General features: G+C 40.9%; 1 protein-coding gene and 1 pseudogene across 3 annotated transcripts in view; both read right to left on the bottom strand.

Annotated features, from left to right (window-relative positions):
* Positions 1-4,817, bottom strand: part of HIKESHI (heat shock protein nuclear import factor hikeshi) — a 39,294-nt gene extending 34,477 nt beyond the window's left edge. For 2 of the 3 annotated variants that reach the window (XM_017850860.1, XM_017850861.1), the window contains exons 1-2: positions 4,547-4,817; positions 571-808 (exon numbers count right to left, since the gene is read on the bottom strand). In XM_017850860.1, the coding sequence (XP_017706349.1) occupies positions 571-808; positions 4,547-4,576 (268 nt within the window). In that variant the 5' untranslated portion in view covers positions 4,577-4,817. Of the gene's footprint in view, positions 1-570; positions 809-3,500; positions 3,679-4,546 lie in introns of all 3 variants that reach the window. The other variant, XM_017850862.1, reaches the window with a different exon arrangement.
* Positions 4,818-10,747: 5,930 nt separating this feature from the next.
* The window catches only part of LOC108514560 (protein SET-like), a 15,248-nt pseudogene continuing 5,451 nt past the window's right edge, over positions 10,748-20,544 (bottom strand).

Raw genomic sequence — 20,544 nt, 5'->3', positions numbered from 1 at the left:
TATATATATATATATATACACATATGTGACAGAGTCTTGCTGTCACTCAGGTTGGAGAGCAGTGTCACAATCTCAGCTCACTGCAAGCTCCGCCTCGCAGTTTCACATCATTCTCCTGCCTCAGCCTCCCGAGTAGCTGGGACTACAAGCGCCCACCACCACACCCAGCTAATTTTTTTGTATTTTTTAGTAGAGACGGGGTTTCACCTTGTTAGACAGGATGGTCTCGATCTCCTGACCTCGTGATCTGCCCACCTTGGCCTCCCAAAGTGCTCGGATTACAGGCGTGAGACACCATGCCAGGCCAAAAAAAATATTTTTATGAAGGTATATACTACACAAAAGAACAAAGACTTAGGTTCTCTCTAGGGGAGAAGGAAGGAGTGAGGAACCAATGAAGTCTTTCACTATTTTCAAATGTTTCTGTATTGTCTTTGTTAAAAAATAATGTTTTGTATTACCTTAACAACCAGAAAACACAATCGAAAGGGGAAAAGCCATATTCCACGTTATGCTATTTAAGAAAAAGGTTTGATTAATTATAAAATTACTTTAACATATTATTCTTACCAGATTTAAGACCTGAAATTTTGAAGATGGCACTTGGCTTCCCATTCGTGACAAATCCTAGGAGTTGCCATACTGGCATTCCATTGGAATCAGGATAAGAAAAGTAGACAGATCCTCCCATTCCCTCAGGAAATGGGATTGTTCCCAGCATAAAAACCACAACATGGTTGATACTTTCATAATCAGGTAAGTCAAAAACAAATTTATCCTCTGCCACTTGCTGTGCAGCTGTTTGCACCTAGAAAATAAGAAACTTGTCTTAGTTCAATAGTTCTATGAGTTTCTGTAACTCTTAACACTATCGTTTATAAGTTATATTACCAGCATAATCCATTGTAGTCTTTTTACCAAATAAAATGTTAAACCTGATAGTCTTAAACACATACTTAGTTTTACAATCATAATCTACTAAATGCAATCTTTTAAAAATATAACTCGGGCCGAGCACAGTGGCTCACACCTGTAATCCCAGCACTTTGAGAGGCCAAGGCGGGCAGATCACCTGAGGTCAGGAGTTCAAAACCAGCTTGGCCAACACGGCAAACCCCATCTCTCCTAAAAATACAAAAATTAGCCAGGTATGGTGGCTCATGCACAAGTATTCCCAGCTACTCGGGAGGCTGAGGCAGGAGAATCGCTTGAACCCGGGAGGCAGATGTTGCAGTGAGCTGAGACCACATTGCACTCCAGCCTGGCAACAAGAGCGAAACTCTGTCTAAAAAAATAAAAATTAAATTAAAATTAAAATAAATTATTTCACCGGTGCCCTGAAAGGATTCTACTTACATAAAAAATAACGAGGCCAGGCGTGCCGGCTCACGCCTGTAATCCTGGCAATTTGGGAGGCCAAGGCAGGCAGATCACCTGAGGTCAGGAGTTCGAGACCAGCCTGGCCAACATGGAGAAACCCCATTTCTACTAAAAATACAAAATTAGCCAGCTGTGGTGGCACATGCCTATAATCCCAGGTACTCGGGAGGCTAAGGCAGGAGAATCACTTGAACCCGGGAGGTGGAGGCTGTGGTGAGCCGAGATCACGCCATTGCACACCAGCCTGGACTAAACGCTGTCTCAAAAAAATAAATAAATAAAAATAACTGTAGCTTTAGAACGCTGTAAAGATGAAAGGTTATTCAAAACACATCACCTAAGCTCTAACCCTACAGTTTAAAGATAAAGGGGCCAGGTATGATGGCTCATGCCTGTAATCCCAGCACTTTGGGAGGCCAAGGCAAGCAGCTGGCTTGAGTTCAGGAGTTGGAAACCAGCCAGGGCAACACAGCAAAATTCCATCTCTACAAGAAATACAAAAATTAGCCAGGGGTAGTGGCATGCGCCTTTGGTCCCAGCTACTCGGGGAGGCTAAGGACAGATAATCACTTGAACCTGGGATGTCAAGGCTGCAGTGAGCCGAGGTCCCGCCACTGCACTCCAGCCTGGACAGAGCGGGACCCTGTCCCAAAAATAAATAAAAGAAAGAATGTCAGGTAATTAAAACAGGTAAGCAATCCAGAAGTAATTAGGCAATCCTCCTTATTCACAAATCCTTTATGTGAATTCGCCTACTCACTAAAACTTGTAATCCCAAATCAATGCTTGCTGCATTTCTGCAATCATTCATGGACACACTCATGAACAGTAGCAAAAAATGTGAGTTGTAGGCCTGGCGCAGTGGCTCACGCCTGTAATCCCAGCACTTTGGGAGGCCAAGGCAGGTGGATCACCTAAGGTCAGGAGTTCCAGATCAGCCTGGCCAACATGGCGAAACGCGGTCTCTACTAAAAATACAAGTATTAGCTGAACATAGGGGCACAAGCCTGTAGTCTCAGCTACTTGGGAGGCTGAGGCATGAGAATCGCTTGAACCTGGAGGCGGAGGTTGCAATGAGCCGAGATCATACCATTGCACTCCAGTCTGGATGACAGAGTAAGACTCCATCTCAAAAAAAAAAAAAAAAAAAGAGTGTGCAACTCACACACTGGCAGCTGAGGTAGAACATGCCATCTTGTTTCAGTCCTCACAATATGAAAAAGGGTCCTTTTCACAGTTAATCTATTTAAAGCATTTTGTGATTTTGTTGGTGATTGTGCTGTTTAAAATGACCAAGTTCAAGTGCTGGCTAGTCTTCCTAAGTGGAAGAAGGCCATGGCATGCCTTACAGAGAAAATATGTGTGTTAGGTAAGTTTTCCTTCTATAATATCCTATCTACTGATACAAAGAAACTTAAGAAAAATATATTGCTATGTAATTGCAACTACCTATTAGTTATAAAGTAGTATCAACTGCCTGCCCTAAATTAAGTCCCAAGATACAAAGGCTGAGAGTTCCTAAAGTCAAATTCTGATTCTCTCTTCAGAAGTATTCTGACCCAATTTAAAATCCTCCAGCTTTAGTACAAAGAATAAAACAAAGGAAGAACATAAACCAAATGGCCAGTATTAGTATTAAATTCAATTTCACCAGTCTTTGGCATGCATATAACCTAAAAAGCGTGGGAAACTATTATTTATGAGTCTTGAAATAACCACCAGGCAAAATAAATAATCTTAAGTGTCAACTTTGTATAGGTATTGAACAGTCTGCAAATCTGTATCGTCACACTCTAATTTTTCACATTAAGAAAAGGTATATCTTTAAGAAAAAAATCTCAAGAAATAAAAACTGGGTTCGTAAGTTTAGATAAGTAGATTTTTCTTATAACAGAGTAATGTAGTTAGGTTTTGAGATGCCACTAGGTCTATTTGTCCTTCACTTTGATATGTCCTAATACCCCATAATTAAAGGACCAAGTATCCCCAATATATAGAGACAGGTATTACTATAACTGAATTTCCTTCCAAATTAGTTGACAACGTGAGAGATACATGGATTCCAAATAGGTTTTTTATTCTCTGAGAAACACAATTTTAATGTCATTAATAACACTCACTCGTCTGAGTCACACAATCATTCCAGGTTTGTCCTTTCTTTTTCCCTATTAAAAGCAGGGTAGAATTATCTCACCAGGATTATGAATTACCACCATCACCACGGGGGTCTCACAGTCATTGGAGAGACAAACTTTATGAGGCTAGTCATCTCCAATTTATCTTTCTGGCTTCTTAGAACTGTATATGTACAGAATACAATACATTATCAAAACTTGATGGGAAAAAAAGACAATTCAACAAAGGGACTGCAACATTTAAAAAAGCCAGAAGGAAAAATACTTCTAGGGGAAAGGAGTCAGGCCTGAAAATTGATGTCTGTGTGGTTTCTAAGGAAACAAACAAGATTCACCTTCCAGATTATTCCTAAAGAATTCCAGGTGCTGATCTCATTTACTCTAACAATTTGGCAAGGTAGGTTATCTATTTTGACCAATAAGGAAACACACTACTTGCATCCTTCTCTGGTTATCTCAGATACGGTTCACACGTTAAGTTTCTGCCAACTTCCAATTAAATTAAGCATATTTTTACTGGGGTTCTTCCAAAGGGACCCAGCAGATATACACTGCCTGAGCACCTTAATCTTTGAAAAACCGTTTGCTATAGACCAGATTCAATCCCAAATTCACCTCTACCTCAGGGTAATAAGGGAGGCATTTATACTGGCGATTGAACTTAGTTCCCTAACTGCAAAATGTCAAAGTTAAGACCATCTCACGAGTTATGAGGATTAAGTTCAAAGTGCCAAATAAGCGCCACACATAAGGCTGAGTGACCAAAGGCGTACACTGCACTTAGCCCAGTACTTGGTACAAAATGCACACTTAATAAATGCCAACTAATACTGTGACTACTATTCGAAAGAATCTGAACAGAGCTGGGCATAGGAGAGCACCCAGCTTCCCACGCTCCATCCTCACATACCCAGCCAAAATACAGTTAAGTGGGCTTCCCCGCATCCCTAGCGCCTGCGTACCCTCCCCGCCGCAGGGCTTCGCCCTCAATATCCTGACCCCTTCCTGATACCACCCGGTCCCATCCTCACCAGCCTCCCCGCCACCAAGCAGCCAAACATGGCGACGGCAGCTCCGTTCAGCCGGCAGTGACCTGAAGCCGGCGACTAGGAGTCCTGGGGCTACTGCCCTAGTCGAGACTAAGAACCTTCCAGAATTTGTGGGAGGGTGTCTGCCCCTCCACTACATAGTGACTGGGCCAGCGGCTGGAACGCCTCTGCCCCCGCGACCTCTGACCTTCTCTTCCTAAGCAGCACGCTGCTCAGGCAACAAGTACTTCCGGGTTTTACACCCGGTTTCCCCACTGAGGAAGAAAGGTTGGCCAGCACCAGTGTAAGACTACAAGTCCCAGAACAAGTCCCAGAGGGCACTGCGCCGGTTTCCGGGAACGTAAGCCCGGAGGCTTTGCAACTGGGATCGGTAGTCCGAGTGTTCTATAGCCACACAATCTGTGGATCTCGCATTTTCATGTACAATCCTGGGAGGAGATACTTCTAACGTTTCTGTAACATCTGAGAGATAGTGCACTTTTACAATAATCACGTCACTAGATCTTTACAAAAACCCTATGAGGTAAGTATTATAATCCAAATTTTATAGGAGTGAGCAACCTCAAATCTTTACACAGCAGTAAATGTTGGAGGCTGAATTCAAGTCCTAATCCAAATCCGGGTTTCTTTCTGCTACACAGTATCTCAGAAGTACTAATCTCTAACCAATTGTTTTGTACTTGTCTACAGTTTATAGTTCTTTCCAGCTTCACTTAGTTGTCACGCTCATTTGCTGTACAATTGTGGAAAAGTTGTAGATGTCTTTGTGCTTCAGTGTCCCTCCTTTGCAAAAGAAAAATAATGTACCTATCTCCTAGGGTTGCTGTGAGGATTAAATGAGCTAATATGTATAAAACACTTAGCATAGTGCCTGGCTGTGCTTCATTAGTGGGAGTTTTGTTGTAAAATTGTCTATTTTTTTTCTATATGCATTTGCAGAAAAGGTTCATAGGAAATACAAAACAATAGCCAAAAAAAAAAAAAAAAAAAAAAACTGGCATCAAGTACTGATTGCCACCAATACTTATTCTCCCTTTCACAGCTCCAATTCCTTTTCGTCTTGAATAGGATAGTAAAGGGTCTCTGTCCAATTTAAATATCTGAGCTTGGCCACCAGCCATAAAGCAGGTCTGTCTTCCCTGTCCTTAGTTTATATATGAGGGATCAGTGTTTGGAACAGTCTTCTGGCCTCCACTGTGGATCCCTAAACTGATCACCTATCTTATCACTGATACTCCTTTGACATAGCTGAGCCAAAGATGAAGAGGTAGGAAAGGATCTACCAATGTCTCCAACTTGCTACCTAAAAAGTCCTAGAACCTTCCGAATAAAAAGGCCATTCATATGAAGACCACTTCATAAATTAAGGCACCCACTACCTGGGTTCAGAGCCCATCTCTGCCATTTATTAGTTACATAATCTTAGGCAAGTTAACCTAACACTCCCATACCTCCTTTTCCCCATCTTTAAAATGAAGTAATAATAGTATCTACCTCATAAAGTTGTTTCGAGGGTTCTTACATGTAAACTACCCAGTAGTGGCCAGAATGTAGCTTACTCAATAAATGTTAATATTTAGCATTATTGCCTTTCCTAACTAATTTGCCATGTCTTCTTCATACCCACCTTGTGCACTAGCCATACTTTTGAATTCTCTGAGCAACTCCTACTTTTAAATTTGTATGTGCTTATACAACTTGTTTTATCTCCCTGTAATATTCACTTGGTTATTTCTTACATATCCTCTCAGTTTTCTTCACTAATCTTCCTATGACCCACCTGATAGTCATTTCTTCTCCTACCCAGCAATCTTATTTAATGGATTGAGAACTAGCTAGCTTAGAATTTTTTTTTTAATTACAGTTGCTGTTCATTAATTGTCTCAATCTCTGTTATGTGAGCGTTGAGCTTTTTCTCCATTTTGCTGGTGAACTGTCTTAGTTATAGATTGTACATAGAGGCAGTGAGTATAGTATCATATCTCTAGAGTAGCCAGTATTCCAGCTACCAAACTATATTATTTGCACATATAGTAGTTCTTTATAACTTCTGTGGGCAGAACTAAGTACAGTGTGAAGAAGTGAAGAAAAAATGTTTCAGGCAAAAAAATCTTTCCAATAATCAGAGCTCTCTGAAATAAGAATAGATAGTCATGGAATAGAGTGAATGCTCCCATTCACATTGATATTTTAACCAATGCTGAAATCCACTTACATTGTTGAGGAGACTTATGGAAAATTCGGGAAACTGGCTGAAAACTTCAGAGGTACTTCCCCCCTCTCAAACTATATGATTCTACGGAGTAAGAACCAATTATAATTTAATCATGGCCAGGGTATCAGGGATTCTGAATCCTGGTTTTAGCTTTTCATTAATTAACCTAATGATGAGATCATTTATTTTATCATTTTGGCCATTACATTTCTTCCAATTCTAGAATTGAATTCTGAATTGAAGGCAGCAAAAATATATTTTTTCTCTCCTCTGAAAAATTTTTCTTTACAAAACAAGGAGAACAACAAATAGACACACAAACTCTGTCTTCCCTGAACTGGGAGATATCTGTAACTCCAAGTCACAACAGATATCAATGGAAAGTAGATAAAAGAAAGGCAAATGACTTAGCAGAGGAGTGGAAGATCAAAGTCAGGTACTTACAGAGAAAGGTAAATATCAGAGAAGCCCAGGAATTGGAGATACCAGGGGCCACAGAAGGCAAGGGTAAGACAGGCAGATTGCTTAAAATCAATATTAAGATGTTTATATCTGTTCCTCATCCACACCTTGCAAAAGCCCACTGGTATGAATCTCTGTGGGAAAAAAATTGAATCAGAGGCACCCTGGGTAGTAGGAAACCATATACTGAAAAAAAGTGGTTGTAAATTAAGGCCATGATATATATATAGATTAGGTCCTGCTTTTACTCAACATTATACTGGAAATTCCAGCCAAGGCAATTAGGCAAGATAAATAAAACTGGAAATGAAAAAGTAAAACAATCTCTAGTAACTGATGACATAATCTTTTTGGGTTTTTTTGTTTGTTTTGTTTTTAGACAGAGTCTTACTCAATTGCCCAGGCTGGAGTGCAGTGGCAATCTCAGCTCACCGCAATCTCCACCTCGCAACGTCAAGCGATTCTCCTGCCTCAGCCTCCCAATTAGCTGGAATTACAGGCACGCACCACCACGCCTGGCTAATTTTTGTATTTTTTGGTAGAGATAGTGTTTCACCATGTTGGCAAAGCTGGTCTCAAACTCCTGACCTCAAATAATCTGCCCACCTCATCCTTCCAAGGTGCTAGGATTACAGGTGTGAGCCACCATGCCTGGCCAACATGATCTCGTATATAGAAAATCCTAAGGGATCCACTAAAAAAACTATTAGAACTAGTAAACAATTTCAGCAAGATTGAAGGATAGGTCAATATACAAAAATAGTGTTGCTATACACTTGCAGTGAACAATCCAAAAATGAAATTAAGAAGATAATTTCATTTAAAATTCTCATTTAACAAAAGAAGTATAAAGTATATACTCTGAAAACTACAAAAAAGTTGTTGTAAGAAATTGATCTGGCTTGAACATTTGTCTCCTCCAAATCTCATGCTGAAATGTGAACTTCATTGTTGGAGGCTGGCCTAGTGGGAGGTGTTTGGAGCATGGAGGCAGATCCCTCACAAATGGCTTGGTGCTATCCTTGCAGTAGTGAGTTCTCACTGTATTATTTCATTTGAGAGCTGATTGTTTAAAAAAAATAAAAAATATATTTAAAAAAGAGCCTGGCATCTCCCTTGCTCCCTCTCACCATGTGAATGCCTGCTCCCCCTTCAGCTTCCATCACGATTGTAAGCTTCCTGGGACCCTTACCAGAAGCTGGACATATATTGCCACCATGCTGGTACAGCCTGCAGAACTGAGTCAAAATAAACCTCTTTTCTTCATAAATTACCCAGCCTCAGTTACTTCTTTTTAGCAATGCAAATGGAATAACACAGAAATTAAAGGACATCTAAATAAATGGGAAAATGTCCCATATTCATGGGTCAGAAGACTTAATATTGTTTAGAAGGCTGTACTCCCCAAATTGATCTACAGATTCAGTGCAATTCCCATCAGAATCCTAGCTGACTTCTTTGTAGAAATTGACAAGCTGATTCTAAAACTCTTAAGCAAAGGATCCAGATAGCCAAAACAATCTTGGAAAGAACAAACTAATATCCATACTTCCTGATTTCAAAACTTGCTACAAAGAAACAGTCATCAAGACAGTATAGTATTTAAAAGGCTGGACAGGGTGGCTCATGCCTGTAATCCTAGCACTTTGGGAGGCCAAGGTGGGCGGATCACTTGAGGCCAGGAGTTCAAGGTAACACAGCATGGTATTGGCACAAGGGGAGACATATAGATTAGATTCAAGAGTCCAGAAATAAAACCATATGTCTATGGTCAACTGATTTTCAACAGGAGCACCAATACCATTCAATGGAGGGAAAGAATAGTCTTTTCAATAAATGATGCTGGGACAACTAGATGGCCACATGCAAAAAAATAAACTTGGACCCTTACCTTGTAACATATATAACAATTAACCCAAAATGTATCAAAGATCTAGATATACAAGTCAAAATTATAAAATTCTTTGAAGAAAACAGGGTTAAATCTTCATGACCTTGGATTTAGAAAAGGCTTCTTAAATATGACATCAAAACCATGAGCAAGAAAAGCAAAATTTATAATCTCTACTTCATCAAAATTTACAATATGCTTCAAAAGATCCATTAAAAAACCCGCAGAATTGGAGAAAATATTTACAAATCATATGTCTGATAAGGGACTTGTATCCAGAATATTTAAAGGACTTAACAGATCAATAAGAAGATAACACTAAGCTGGGAACAGTGGCATGTCTATAGTACCAGCTACTGAGGAGGCTGAGGCAGGAGGATCACCTGTGCCTGTGAGTTCAAGGCCAGCCTGAGTAATACAGTGAGACCCCCATCTTTAAAAAAAATAAGACAGCCCAGTGTAAAAATGGGCCATGGGTTTTTATTTATTTCCTAGAGCTGCTGTAACAAATTACTACAAACTGGGAGGTTTAAAACCGCAGAAATTTATTTTCTTATAGTTCTGGAGGCTAGAAGTTTGAAGTCAAAGTAGGTGTTGGGAGGGCCATGTGCCCTCTGCAGGCTCCAGAGGAGAATCTATTCCATGATTCTCTCCTAGCTTCTGGGTGTTGCCAGCAGTTGGCATTTCTTAACCTATAGATAAATTTCAAACTCTGCCTCACTGGCTTGTTTCACATGGTATTCCTCACTGTGTCTCTGTGTTTTCTTGTATGAACCCCAGTCATTATATTTAGGGCCCACCCTACTCCAGTATGTGTTCAACTTAAATTGGTTACATCTGCAAAGATGGTATTTCCAAAAAGGCAACATTCGCAGGTACCAAATGGTCATGAATTTAGGGGAGTGGGGAGGGTCTATTCAGTCCTCTACTAATCTGAGTAGACATTTCTCCAAGTTAGATATATAAGTGGCCTATAAGCTTATGAGAAGATGCTGGGTATCATTAGGGAAATGAAAATCAAAACTGCAATAGACCACTTTATACCCACTAGGAAGTAAGGATGTGGAATTGGAATCCTCATCCACTGCTGATGGGAATGTAAAATGGTGCAATCGCTGTGGAAACAGCTATCATGTGACCCTGTGGACCTAATCCTAAGATATAGGAGAAATGAAAACATGTCCAAACCAAAACTTGTACATGAAGGCTTACAGCATCATTATTCATAAAAGCTAAAAGGTGAAAATCCAATCTCTACCAACAGATGAATGAATGAATGAATAAAATGTGGTATATCCATACAATGGAATATTATTCAGCATAAAAAAATAGAGTACCGATACATGCTACAATATGGATATACCTTCAAAATATTGTGCTAGGTGAAGCCACAAAAGACCACATATATGATTCCATCCATATGAAAGAAGTCATGTTGTCAAAATGCCCACCTCTGCTCAATATATTTCTCCCAAAAATAAGTTAGGAGCCATGGTATAGAGAAAAGACCTCAACAACAGGGTGACTGAGCACAAGAGCAAAAAATCAGACTGCAAGTTGCTCCCAGGGATTGGAGAAAATGTTTTAAAAGGAAGGTTGGAATCCATTGGTGTTGTTAATCATCTTCTCCTTCATCTTCCTCTCCTTCCTCCCCTTCATCATCATCTTTATGTTCACCTTCATCCTCATTCCTGTCTTCATCATCTTCTTTTTCTCTTTCCCCTTCCTTGTCATCCATATTGGGACCCAAGTAATACTGTAATTGATTTGGCCAAATACCATCTTTGATGACCTTTCCTCACTCATCTGCATCTGCATCAGAATGGTCAGTAAGCCAGTTAAAGAAGCTCTCTGGTTCCCCATGCTGCCTCTTTCTGCTGGCATTATTCTGCATTTGACTTGCATTTTTCATGAAATCCTTTCCAGACTTCCACTTGATTTTAGTGAGTTTGAAGATGGAGCACCACTGTCATTCAGATGAAAGTTTTTGGAGATAACTTTATTTTTGAAGTAAGGATTTTTGTCAAAATGAAAATATTCTGTAACCTGGTTTAATATCTTCAAATTCTGTCACTTCAACACTGGTTAAATGAAGCAGTGCCTCTTCATCCTCCTCCACAAGCAGTGCAGACACTTGTTGATGATTGACAAATGCTGTTACCCCAAAGTTTGGGATTTTGGCTATCAATTCAGACCTCATCTGAAAAAATAGTTGGCCGAGTTTGTTATATTTCTGTTCTGGTTTCAAAGTCTCCTCATTGGCTTGTTTATTAAGTCTACTTCATTTTGTATTTCATCAATATGTGCAGTTGCTTCTTGCTGTTCTTTTTCTCCCTTCTTCAGCAAGACCAGAAAGACGGATGTCTCTTCCAGCCTCGAGGCAGAAGGTGCTCTTGGTTTCTTCTTTTGAAGCAGAAATAGAAAGCATGGCATTTAGGGGGCCATGCTGTGAGGAAAGGCCAAAAACAAGACCACAGATCTCCTTGCCCATCAGGAAGAAGCTCAGAAAACCCTAATATTATTGTTTTAAATCACAGCATCACAACCTCTGAACTTTTGCTACCTAGAACAGTGTAATGAAATCATCAGTAACAGTTATACTAGTATAAGAATTTCAGCTCAGAGTAGACATATTGCTGATTTGAAACTTTACAAATGATAGTTCTCTCTTGAAGGCAGATCCAGGTAGCTTTCCCTATTACTCTTAGCACCTGCGATAAATTGCCAAAGTGTCACAAGTTCTTTCCCTACCTGGGTCCATGCCCTTGCAATGTGACTTTGAAGCTCCTCCTCTCAAGAGATGGAATCTATTTCTTCACCCTCTTGGCCTTCTTACTTGATTTGACCTAAAGAATGCAGCAGAACTGATAATGTTCCAGTTCCAAGCTTAGGTTTCAAAATTACTTGCAAGCATCTGCTCTAGTTCTTGGAAGTTTGCTGATTTACTACCAGAATAAGCCAAGGAGAGCCTGCTGGATAAGTAAAGACACCTGGACTCATTTCCTCAGCTAACAGCCAGATCCCATGAGCAAAGCTACCTAGCTGACTTGCAGCTGACCACAGTCATGAGTAAGTCCAGTCAATTCCAAAAGAACCACCCAACTGAGCTCAGCCCAAATAGAATCATGAGTTAAATAAATTGTTGTCTTAAGCCACAGAAGTTGTAGGTGTTTTGTTCAGCAGCAAACGCTAACTTCTTTGTAATTCCTTCATCGTATGAAAATTTTTTTTTTGAGACAGTCGAGTTTCACTCTTGTTGCCCAGGCTGGAGTGCAATGGCACAATCTTGGCTCACAGCAACCTCTACCTCCCGGGTTCAAGCGATTCTCCTGCCTCAGCCTCCCAAGTAGCTGGGAATACAGGTGCCCACCACCATGCCCAGCTAATTTTTGGTATTTTTAATACAGACAGGATTTCACCATGTTGGCCAGGCTGGTCTCGAACTCTTGACCTCAGGTGATCCACCCGCCTCAGCTTCCCAAAGTGCTGGAATTACGGGCATGAGCCACTGTGCTCGGCCCATGAAAATAATTTTTATGTATTCGTTTCCCTTTCCTATAGCAAATGCTGGCAGATATCTATTTAACATCCACTTCTCCCCTTCTTCCTTGTTAACAGAACCCCAATTTTGTCCTGGCATCCATCTCTCCTCTCTATGACTCAGGAGCCCCAGGGGAAGCCCGTACTTTAATCAACAATTTTCTCTTCTCTTTGCAGTGATTGGTTTAGGATCAGTCCCATAACCTGAAAGGAAGTTTTCTGGGAGTCTCTGAGAAAAGTGTCTTCATTGTAAGAAGGCCACAGTAAAAAATTAGCCAAGTGTTGTGGCACAGGCCTGTAGTCTCAGCTGCTCCGGAAGCTAAGTCAGGAAGATCGCTTGAGCCCAGGAGGTTGAGGCTGCAGTGAACTGTGATTGTGCCACTGCACTCTAGCCTGGGTGACTGAGTGAGACCCTGTCTCAAAAAAAAAAAAAAAGAAAAGAAAGTTACAGAGCCAGGCATAGTGGCTCACGCTTGTAATCCCAGAAATTTGGGAGGCTGAGTTTAGAGGATCTCTTGATCCTAGGAGTTCAAGGCTGCAGTGAGTTATGACTGTGCCACTGCACTCCAGCCTGGGCAACAAGTCAGACCCTGTCTCTTTAAACAAAATAGAAAAACCCACACAAAGAGATGATCACTTTCCGTCTCTGTACTTTGACGAATCTGAAGGTGATACTTCAAGTTGTAGCAACCATTTTGAAACTTCAAAAGAAACAACCTGAGGCCTGCGTGGTGGCTCACGCCTGTAATCCCAGCACTTTGGGAGGCCAAGGCTCAATCACTGGAGCCCAGGAGTTCAAGACCAGCCTAGGCAACATCACAAAACCCCATCTCTACCAAAAAAATTTACAAAATACAAAAATTAGTTGGTGGTTGGCACATGCCTGTAGTCTCAGCTACTCAGGAGGCTGAGGTGGGAGGGCCTGGGCCCAGGAGGTGGAGGCCCTGGCCTGGGGCCAGGAGACAGAGGTTGCAGTGAGCTGAAATCCCATCACCGTACTCCAGCCTGGCAGACAGAGTGAGACATCTCAAAAAAAAAAAAAAAAAAAAAAAAAAAAAATGATAATAATAATAAAGGAACAACCTGAGGAAAATGCCAGCACAATCAGAAAGGCAGAGAATGAGATGAAAATAACTTGTCTTTATTGATGTCTTGTGCTGTTGAATCAACTAGCCCTAAAGCCTATCCTACCTTTGTACTTACGGTTATGTGAAGTAACATATTCCTTATTGCTTAAGCCAATTTTAGTTGGTTTTGTTGTTTCTTACAACTGATGTTATAATTAACACAACATCCACTAGAATATAAGCTCCAAGAGGGCAGGGAATGTGTCTATTTTGTTTACCACTCTATCTCCAGTGTGTAGTCTAACACCTATCCCCTAGCAAACATGTAATAGTTATTCACTGAATGACTATAAGCATATTATATCAATTATCATTTATTAAGTACAACTGCAATTGACACTTGACTAGACAGCATAAAGATCTAATTAGGGAGCCTGACTACTCTTGACTGTGAGTCAGTCCTTTAAGAGAAGAACTTTACCTTTGCTCTCCACAATCTGGCATACAGTAGACTGCTACACATTTGCTAACTAAATGACCTATGTCACAGAATTTTGCCAACTCTCCAGCAGGGGGTGCCCATAACCAGCTGTTCTGGGCTCTGGGAAGTTGTTTTTTTTTTTTTTTTTTTTTTTCTCATCAGCCCCTCCTTTGCTGCATTCTCCTTCATCTTCCCCCCGACATCCTCTTGGAGCCAAGGAACACAGCAATGCAAGGAAGCTCAGAAGGGACTTTTCAATTTTCAGAACCTCAGCGTCTGTCCTATCCCAGCTTCCAGCACCTGTTAGTAGAGGGCTGAGAATATGCTTCTATGATCAGAGGATGCTCTCTTAGGTCAGGGTTAAGCAAACATTATCTGTAAAAGGCCAGATAGTAAACATTCTAGGGCCGTAAGGTCTTTGTCCTGTCACGCTCTTGTAACACGAAGAACTGCTGAGCCAAGCATCCCTGCAGCCTCTGTATTTCTGGCTATGCAAGATCATGTATTCCTTTATTACTTAAGCCAATTTTAGTTTGCTTTATTGTTACTTACACCTGAAGATATAATTAACTGTCCACAGCTAGACTATATAAGCTCCAAGAGGGCAGGGAACTTAATAAGTAAATAAATACAAGAATAAGCAAAAGAATGGATGTGGGTATAACTGTGTTTCAAAAAAAAAATGATTGACAAAAACAGACAGCTGGCCAGATTTGGCTAACCCCTGCTTTAGGTGAATAAGGCATTGCCTAGGTCATTGGTTTTCAAACTTGAAGGTGCATCAGAATCACCTATAGGGCCTATTTAAACACTGATGGCTGGGACTCGCTTGAGTTTCTAATTCAGTAAGTCTGGGCTAGGGCTGGAGAATTTCAATTTCTAATAGTTTAGTCTTGCCAAATAAAATACAGAATTCCCATATATCAGATTCTTGAATTTCAGATAAATGATGAATAACTTTTAGTATATGCATGTCTCAAAGATTTATTATTCACCATTTATCTGAAATTCAAATTTAATCTGGCATCCCTAAATCCCTAAATCTGGCAGCCTTAGACAAGTTTTCAGGTGATGTTCACGCTGCTGGTTCAGGAAGCACAATTTGAGAAACAATGGCAGTATAGTCTCATGCATAAAGTTGCCTTGCTAATTCAGAAGTCTTGAGTTGGAGTGAAGTAAATACCCATCACTCTAACACAGGATTTCTGCACACTCAGTCTGTATATGTGAACATATATCTACTTGGTTCACAAGTTTGAGGTTTGTCTAGATACTTTCTGCGTTCGTTTTCAACAATTATGTATTTGTTGTGCACTTACTATGACTCAGACAGAATTTACTTCAAATTTCAGTCCTGTATTTAAGATACTAGGCAAGTTTTTTAACAACTCTATTCCTCAGATTCTTCATCTGTAAAATTGAGATGACAATTTCTCCTTCATGGAGTTGTTGAATAGAAATGAAATAACATATGTAAAGAATTTACCAGTGTTGTAAGGAATAAGCTGTTCAGTACTCAACTAATAGTGTAGCTACTACTGTCGAAAATACAGGCCAGCCACAGTAGCTCATGCCTGTTATCCCAGCACTCTGGGAGGCTGAGGTGGGTGGATCACCTGAGGTCAGGAGTTCGAGACCAGCCTGGCCAACAAGGTGAAACCCTGTCTCTACTAAAAACAAAAATTAGCTGAGCAGGTGGCAGGCGCCTGTAATCCCAGCTGCTCGGGAGGCTGAGGCAGGCTGAGATCTTACCACTGCACTCCAGCCTGGGCGACAGAGTGAAACTCCATCTCAAAAAAAAAAAAAAAAAAGAAAAAAGAAAAAGAAAAAAAATACAGTAATTCTCAAAAAAAGTGTGAACCCTGGAAAGTGTGGACCCTGAGCCAGCAGCATCAACAGACCTAGGAACTTATTAAAAATGCAAATTGTCTGGCCCCACACCAAACCTACTGCATCAGAAATTCTAGGATGTTACACAGCAATCTGATTTAACAAGCCCTCCAGATGATCCCAATGCATGCTAACATTTGAAAAACACTGCTGAAGCAAATATAAGAGAGGCTGTGTGTGCTTGGGGCTAAGAATACTGGGGCAAATGGGGCACAAATCTTCCCCTTCTTTTCCCAGAACAGTTTTACATAAGGGACTAGACGTACTGGTGTTCCAGCATGCCTTCACTTCCCCTATACTCTTCTGTATAGCCTGAAAATCATCAGAAATTCACTTAAGCAAAGATTGTTTAGCTGATTTTTTCATTCAACATTTCTTTGAATGCCTATTATGAGCCATATAGTATGTTAAGCAATGAGCATTCAAAAAATAAGGAAAGGGCCAGGCGCGGTGGCTTATGCCTGTAATCCCAACACTTTGGGAGGCCAAGGCGGGTGGATCACCTGAGATCAGGAGTTCGAGACCAGCCTGACCAATATGGTGAAACCCCAACTCAACTAAAAATACAAAAATTAGCTGGGTGTGGTGGTGTGCACCTGTAGTCCCAGCTACTTGGGAGGCTGAGACAGGAGAACTGCTTGAACCCGGGAAGCGGAGGTTTCAGTGAACTGAGATCGTACCACTGCACTCCAGCCTGGGCAACAGAGCGATACTCTGTCTCAAAAAAAAAAAAAAAAAAGGCGGAGGGGGGAAGGCTCCTGTTTGAAGAGCTCTTAGTCTGGCATTGATTTTAGAGCATAGGAAACCACAAGATGTGTGCATTTCAGTGATGCTAAAATGAGCAGGTTATTAAATGAGGTAGAAGAGAGGCAGTAATTGAGAAAGGCAGAGCCCTTTCCAGAGGACATTTGTTTTACAAATATTAACTGAACCCAACATCATGCATGCAGAAAGCAGCCTGACTACCTGGAAAGCCTCTACTACCAGGAAGGCAGCCTAGCAGGATCTAATTCTAAACCTGGCAAGGCCACCAGAAAGAGGCATCAGGCAGTGAGGGGCCATATCAAATCCCAGTCTGTTCACAGCTGGCTTCTTGGACGTACTGGCCTTGACTATGGCCCAGAAGACTAGAAAGCACAGCCACAGACAAGAAGAGTCCTGGCAGAAAGCTGAGTCAGGCCCCAGTCTGGGACAGGAACTGCTAAATCCTAGACACAGAAGCAATTCAATAGGCGGCAGAGCTAGTGACAGTTCCCTAGCACTCCCACCCATAACCTCGGACATGGGTTTGGAAGACACCAGTTAGTAACAGTGAGAAAATTTCAAGTTGACTGTGGAAAGTTGGGCTGGGCTGGGTTGAAATAAACTTTATATAATTAGATCTACTTTGGGCTGTTTTGTGTTGTGCCCAGCCAATATAAAATTGCAGTTTAGCAAAGCGTTGGAGAGTTTATTATTAAAATACTCCCTAAATGATTATGGTACATTCACTCTTTTCACATGTGGGAACCATTGCATGATACAGGTCTATATAGGGGCATCACTAATACAATGCTTTGCACACCTGGTCAATTAAATGCATGAATAAATGATTCTCTGCTGTCTACTAGGAGCTCACATTTTAGAGCAAAGGCAAAAAAGTATTTTGAAGGACCCTTCACAGAGAATTTTGACTTCCCAAGGGTCACAAACTCTGTATTTCAGCCAGATTTATTCAGGGATTAAGGGAATAATGCAGAACTCTTACATAAGCTATTCATTTTATTATTTTTCATTAGAATCAGGGTCTCACTCTGTCACCAGGGCCGGAGTGCAGTGGCGGGATCATGGCTCACTGCAGTCTTGAACTCTTGGGCTCAAGCAATCCTCCTGCCTCAGCCTTCCAAGTAGCTAAGACTACAGGCATGTGCCACCACACCTGGCTGGTTGATTTTGGTAGAGATGGAATCTCACTATGTTGCCAGGGCTGGTCTCAAACTCTTGGGCTCAAGTGATCTTCCTGCGTCAGCCTCCTAAAGTGCTGGAATTACAGGCTTGAGCCATTGCCCCCTGCAGGTTGCTATTCAGAACTGAGAATATTAAGACTTAATTTGCAACCAGATTCAGTAAGATAAACCAAGCCTTTCTTATATGAAATATTAACAGTTTAAAAAGTGATTTTGCATGGCTGAGCGCAGTGGCTCACGCCTGTAATTCCAGCACTTTGGGAGGTCAAGGCAGGCAGATCACCTGAGGTCGGGAGTTCGAGACCACCCTGACCCATATGTAGAAACCCCATCTCTACCAAAAATACAAAATTAGCCAGGCGTGGAGGTGCGTGCCTGTAATCCCAGCTACTCGGGAGGCTGAGGCAGGAGAATTGCTTGAACACGGGAGGCAGAGGTTGCTATGAGCTGAGATCACGCCATTGCACTCCAGCCTGGGCAACAAGAGTGAAACTCCATCTCAAAAAAAAAAAAAAAAAGTGATTTTGCAATGAAGAAAAATAATGGCCCAAATAGTACAGGTGTCAATTCAATGTCATACGGTTCTTATGATCAATGGTTTTCTGGCAACCCAAAATTTAATGGTTTTGGAATTAAACACACTTCCCTCACTCATTATGCAGAAATGTAACAGAAATCATCCAATAATTTTTTATTCCACATCAGTCTGGTGTACCCAAAGCAAGAAAGGCGAAAGGAATCTGCTTTCATTCACATGAAGTCTTCCTCTGCATCAGAAAATAACCATGAAATACCAAGAATCTTTGTAGAAATCCACCAGCTCAATTCCAAAGTGACAGTCATTTTCTATAAATCACAACAGGGGAAAACCAGAGGTGACCACTGAAAGCAGGGGAAGTTACAGACTCTACAGTGTTGGCACTGTGGTCTCTGGTTAAAGACAGGTCATCTAGCACTTTTTATTGACGGTTGTATTTCTGACAATGTAGTCCCCACTCCCAATAGCTTTGGTAAAAGCCATATAGACTCATTTTCCCTAGGTTATTGTATTTCAGACTGCAGGCTGAGATCCATGGGTAGGTTGCAAAATCAATTTAGTGAGTTACAATCAGCATTACAAAAAGAAAAAAAAAAGAAAAAAAAATTCAGAATGCATCATACTTGGTATGTATATTGTTTCATGGGACTTTCTATATGTGTGTATGATTGGGGTATTATGTATAGTCTATTTCTTACTGTAGGTTGCATTAAAAAACATTTAAGACCTACTGTCCTAAATGATACCTTGTTCAAGCCTGAAGATGCAATTAAGCAGAATGACTGTCCCCTTTGCCTCAAGGGAGCATTTTAATTCTTCAAGCACTTCTGGAAAAGTGACCATCATTTCTTTAGATTTTTGCCTTTCTCAGAATTTGCTTAAAGATAACTTCAAAATCACTGAGTTTCTTTTTTTGTTGTTGTTATTATTGTACTTTAAGTTCCAGGGTACATGTACACAACGTGCAGGTTTCTTACACATGTATACATGTGCCATGTTAGTGTGCTGCACCCATTAACTCCTCATTTACATTAGGTATATCTCCTAATGCTATCCCTCCCCCCTCTCCCCACCCCACAACAGGCCCCGGTGTGTGATGTTGCCCTTCCTGTGTCCAAGTGTTCTCACTGTTCAATTCACACCTATGAGTGAGAACATGTGGTGTCTGGTTTTCTGTTCTTGCGATAGTTTGCTCAGAATGATGGTTTCCAGCTTCATCCATGTCCCTACAAAGGACATGAACTCATTCTTTTTTATGGCTGCATAGTATTCCATGGTGTATGTGTGCCACATTTTCTTAATCCAGTCTGTCATTGATGGACATTTGGGTTGGTTCCAAGTCTTTCCTATTGTGAATAGTGCCACAATAAACATATGTGTGCATGTGTCTTTAGAGCAGCATGATTTATAATCCTTTGGGGATATACCCAGTCATGGGATGGCTGGGTCAAATGGTATTTCTAGTTCTAGATCCTTGAGGAATCACCACAGTCTTCCACAATGGTTGAACTACTTTACAGTCCCACCAACAGTGTAAAAGTGTTCCTATTTCTCCACATCCTCTCCAGCACCTGTTGTTTCCTGACTTTTTCGTGATCACCATTCTAACTGGCATGAGATGGTATCTCATTGTGGTTTTGATTTGCATTTCTCTGATGACCAGTGATGATGAGCATTTTTTCATGTGTCTGTTGGCTGCATAAATGTCTTCTTTTGAGAGGTGTCTGTTCATATCCTTCGCCCACTTTTGATGGGGTTGTTTTTTTTTCTTATAAATTTGTTTGAGTTCTTTGTAGATTCTGGATATCAGCCCTTTGTCAGATGGGTAGATTGTAAAAATTTCCTCCCATTCTGTAGGTTGCCTGTTCACTCTGATGGTAGTGTCTTTTGCTGTGCAGAAGCTCTTTGGTTTAATTAGATCCCATTTGTCAATTCTGGCTTTTGTTGCCA

The sequence above is a fragment of the Rhinopithecus bieti genome, unplaced genomic scaffold, assembly GCF_001698545.2.
Source record: "Rhinopithecus bieti isolate Rb0 unplaced genomic scaffold, ASM169854v2 scaffold_30846, whole genome shotgun sequence".
In the NCBI taxonomy this organism is placed as follows: Eukaryota; Metazoa; Chordata; class Mammalia; order Primates; family Cercopithecidae; genus Rhinopithecus; species Rhinopithecus bieti.
This window is presented reverse-complemented; position numbering and strand designations above follow the sequence as displayed.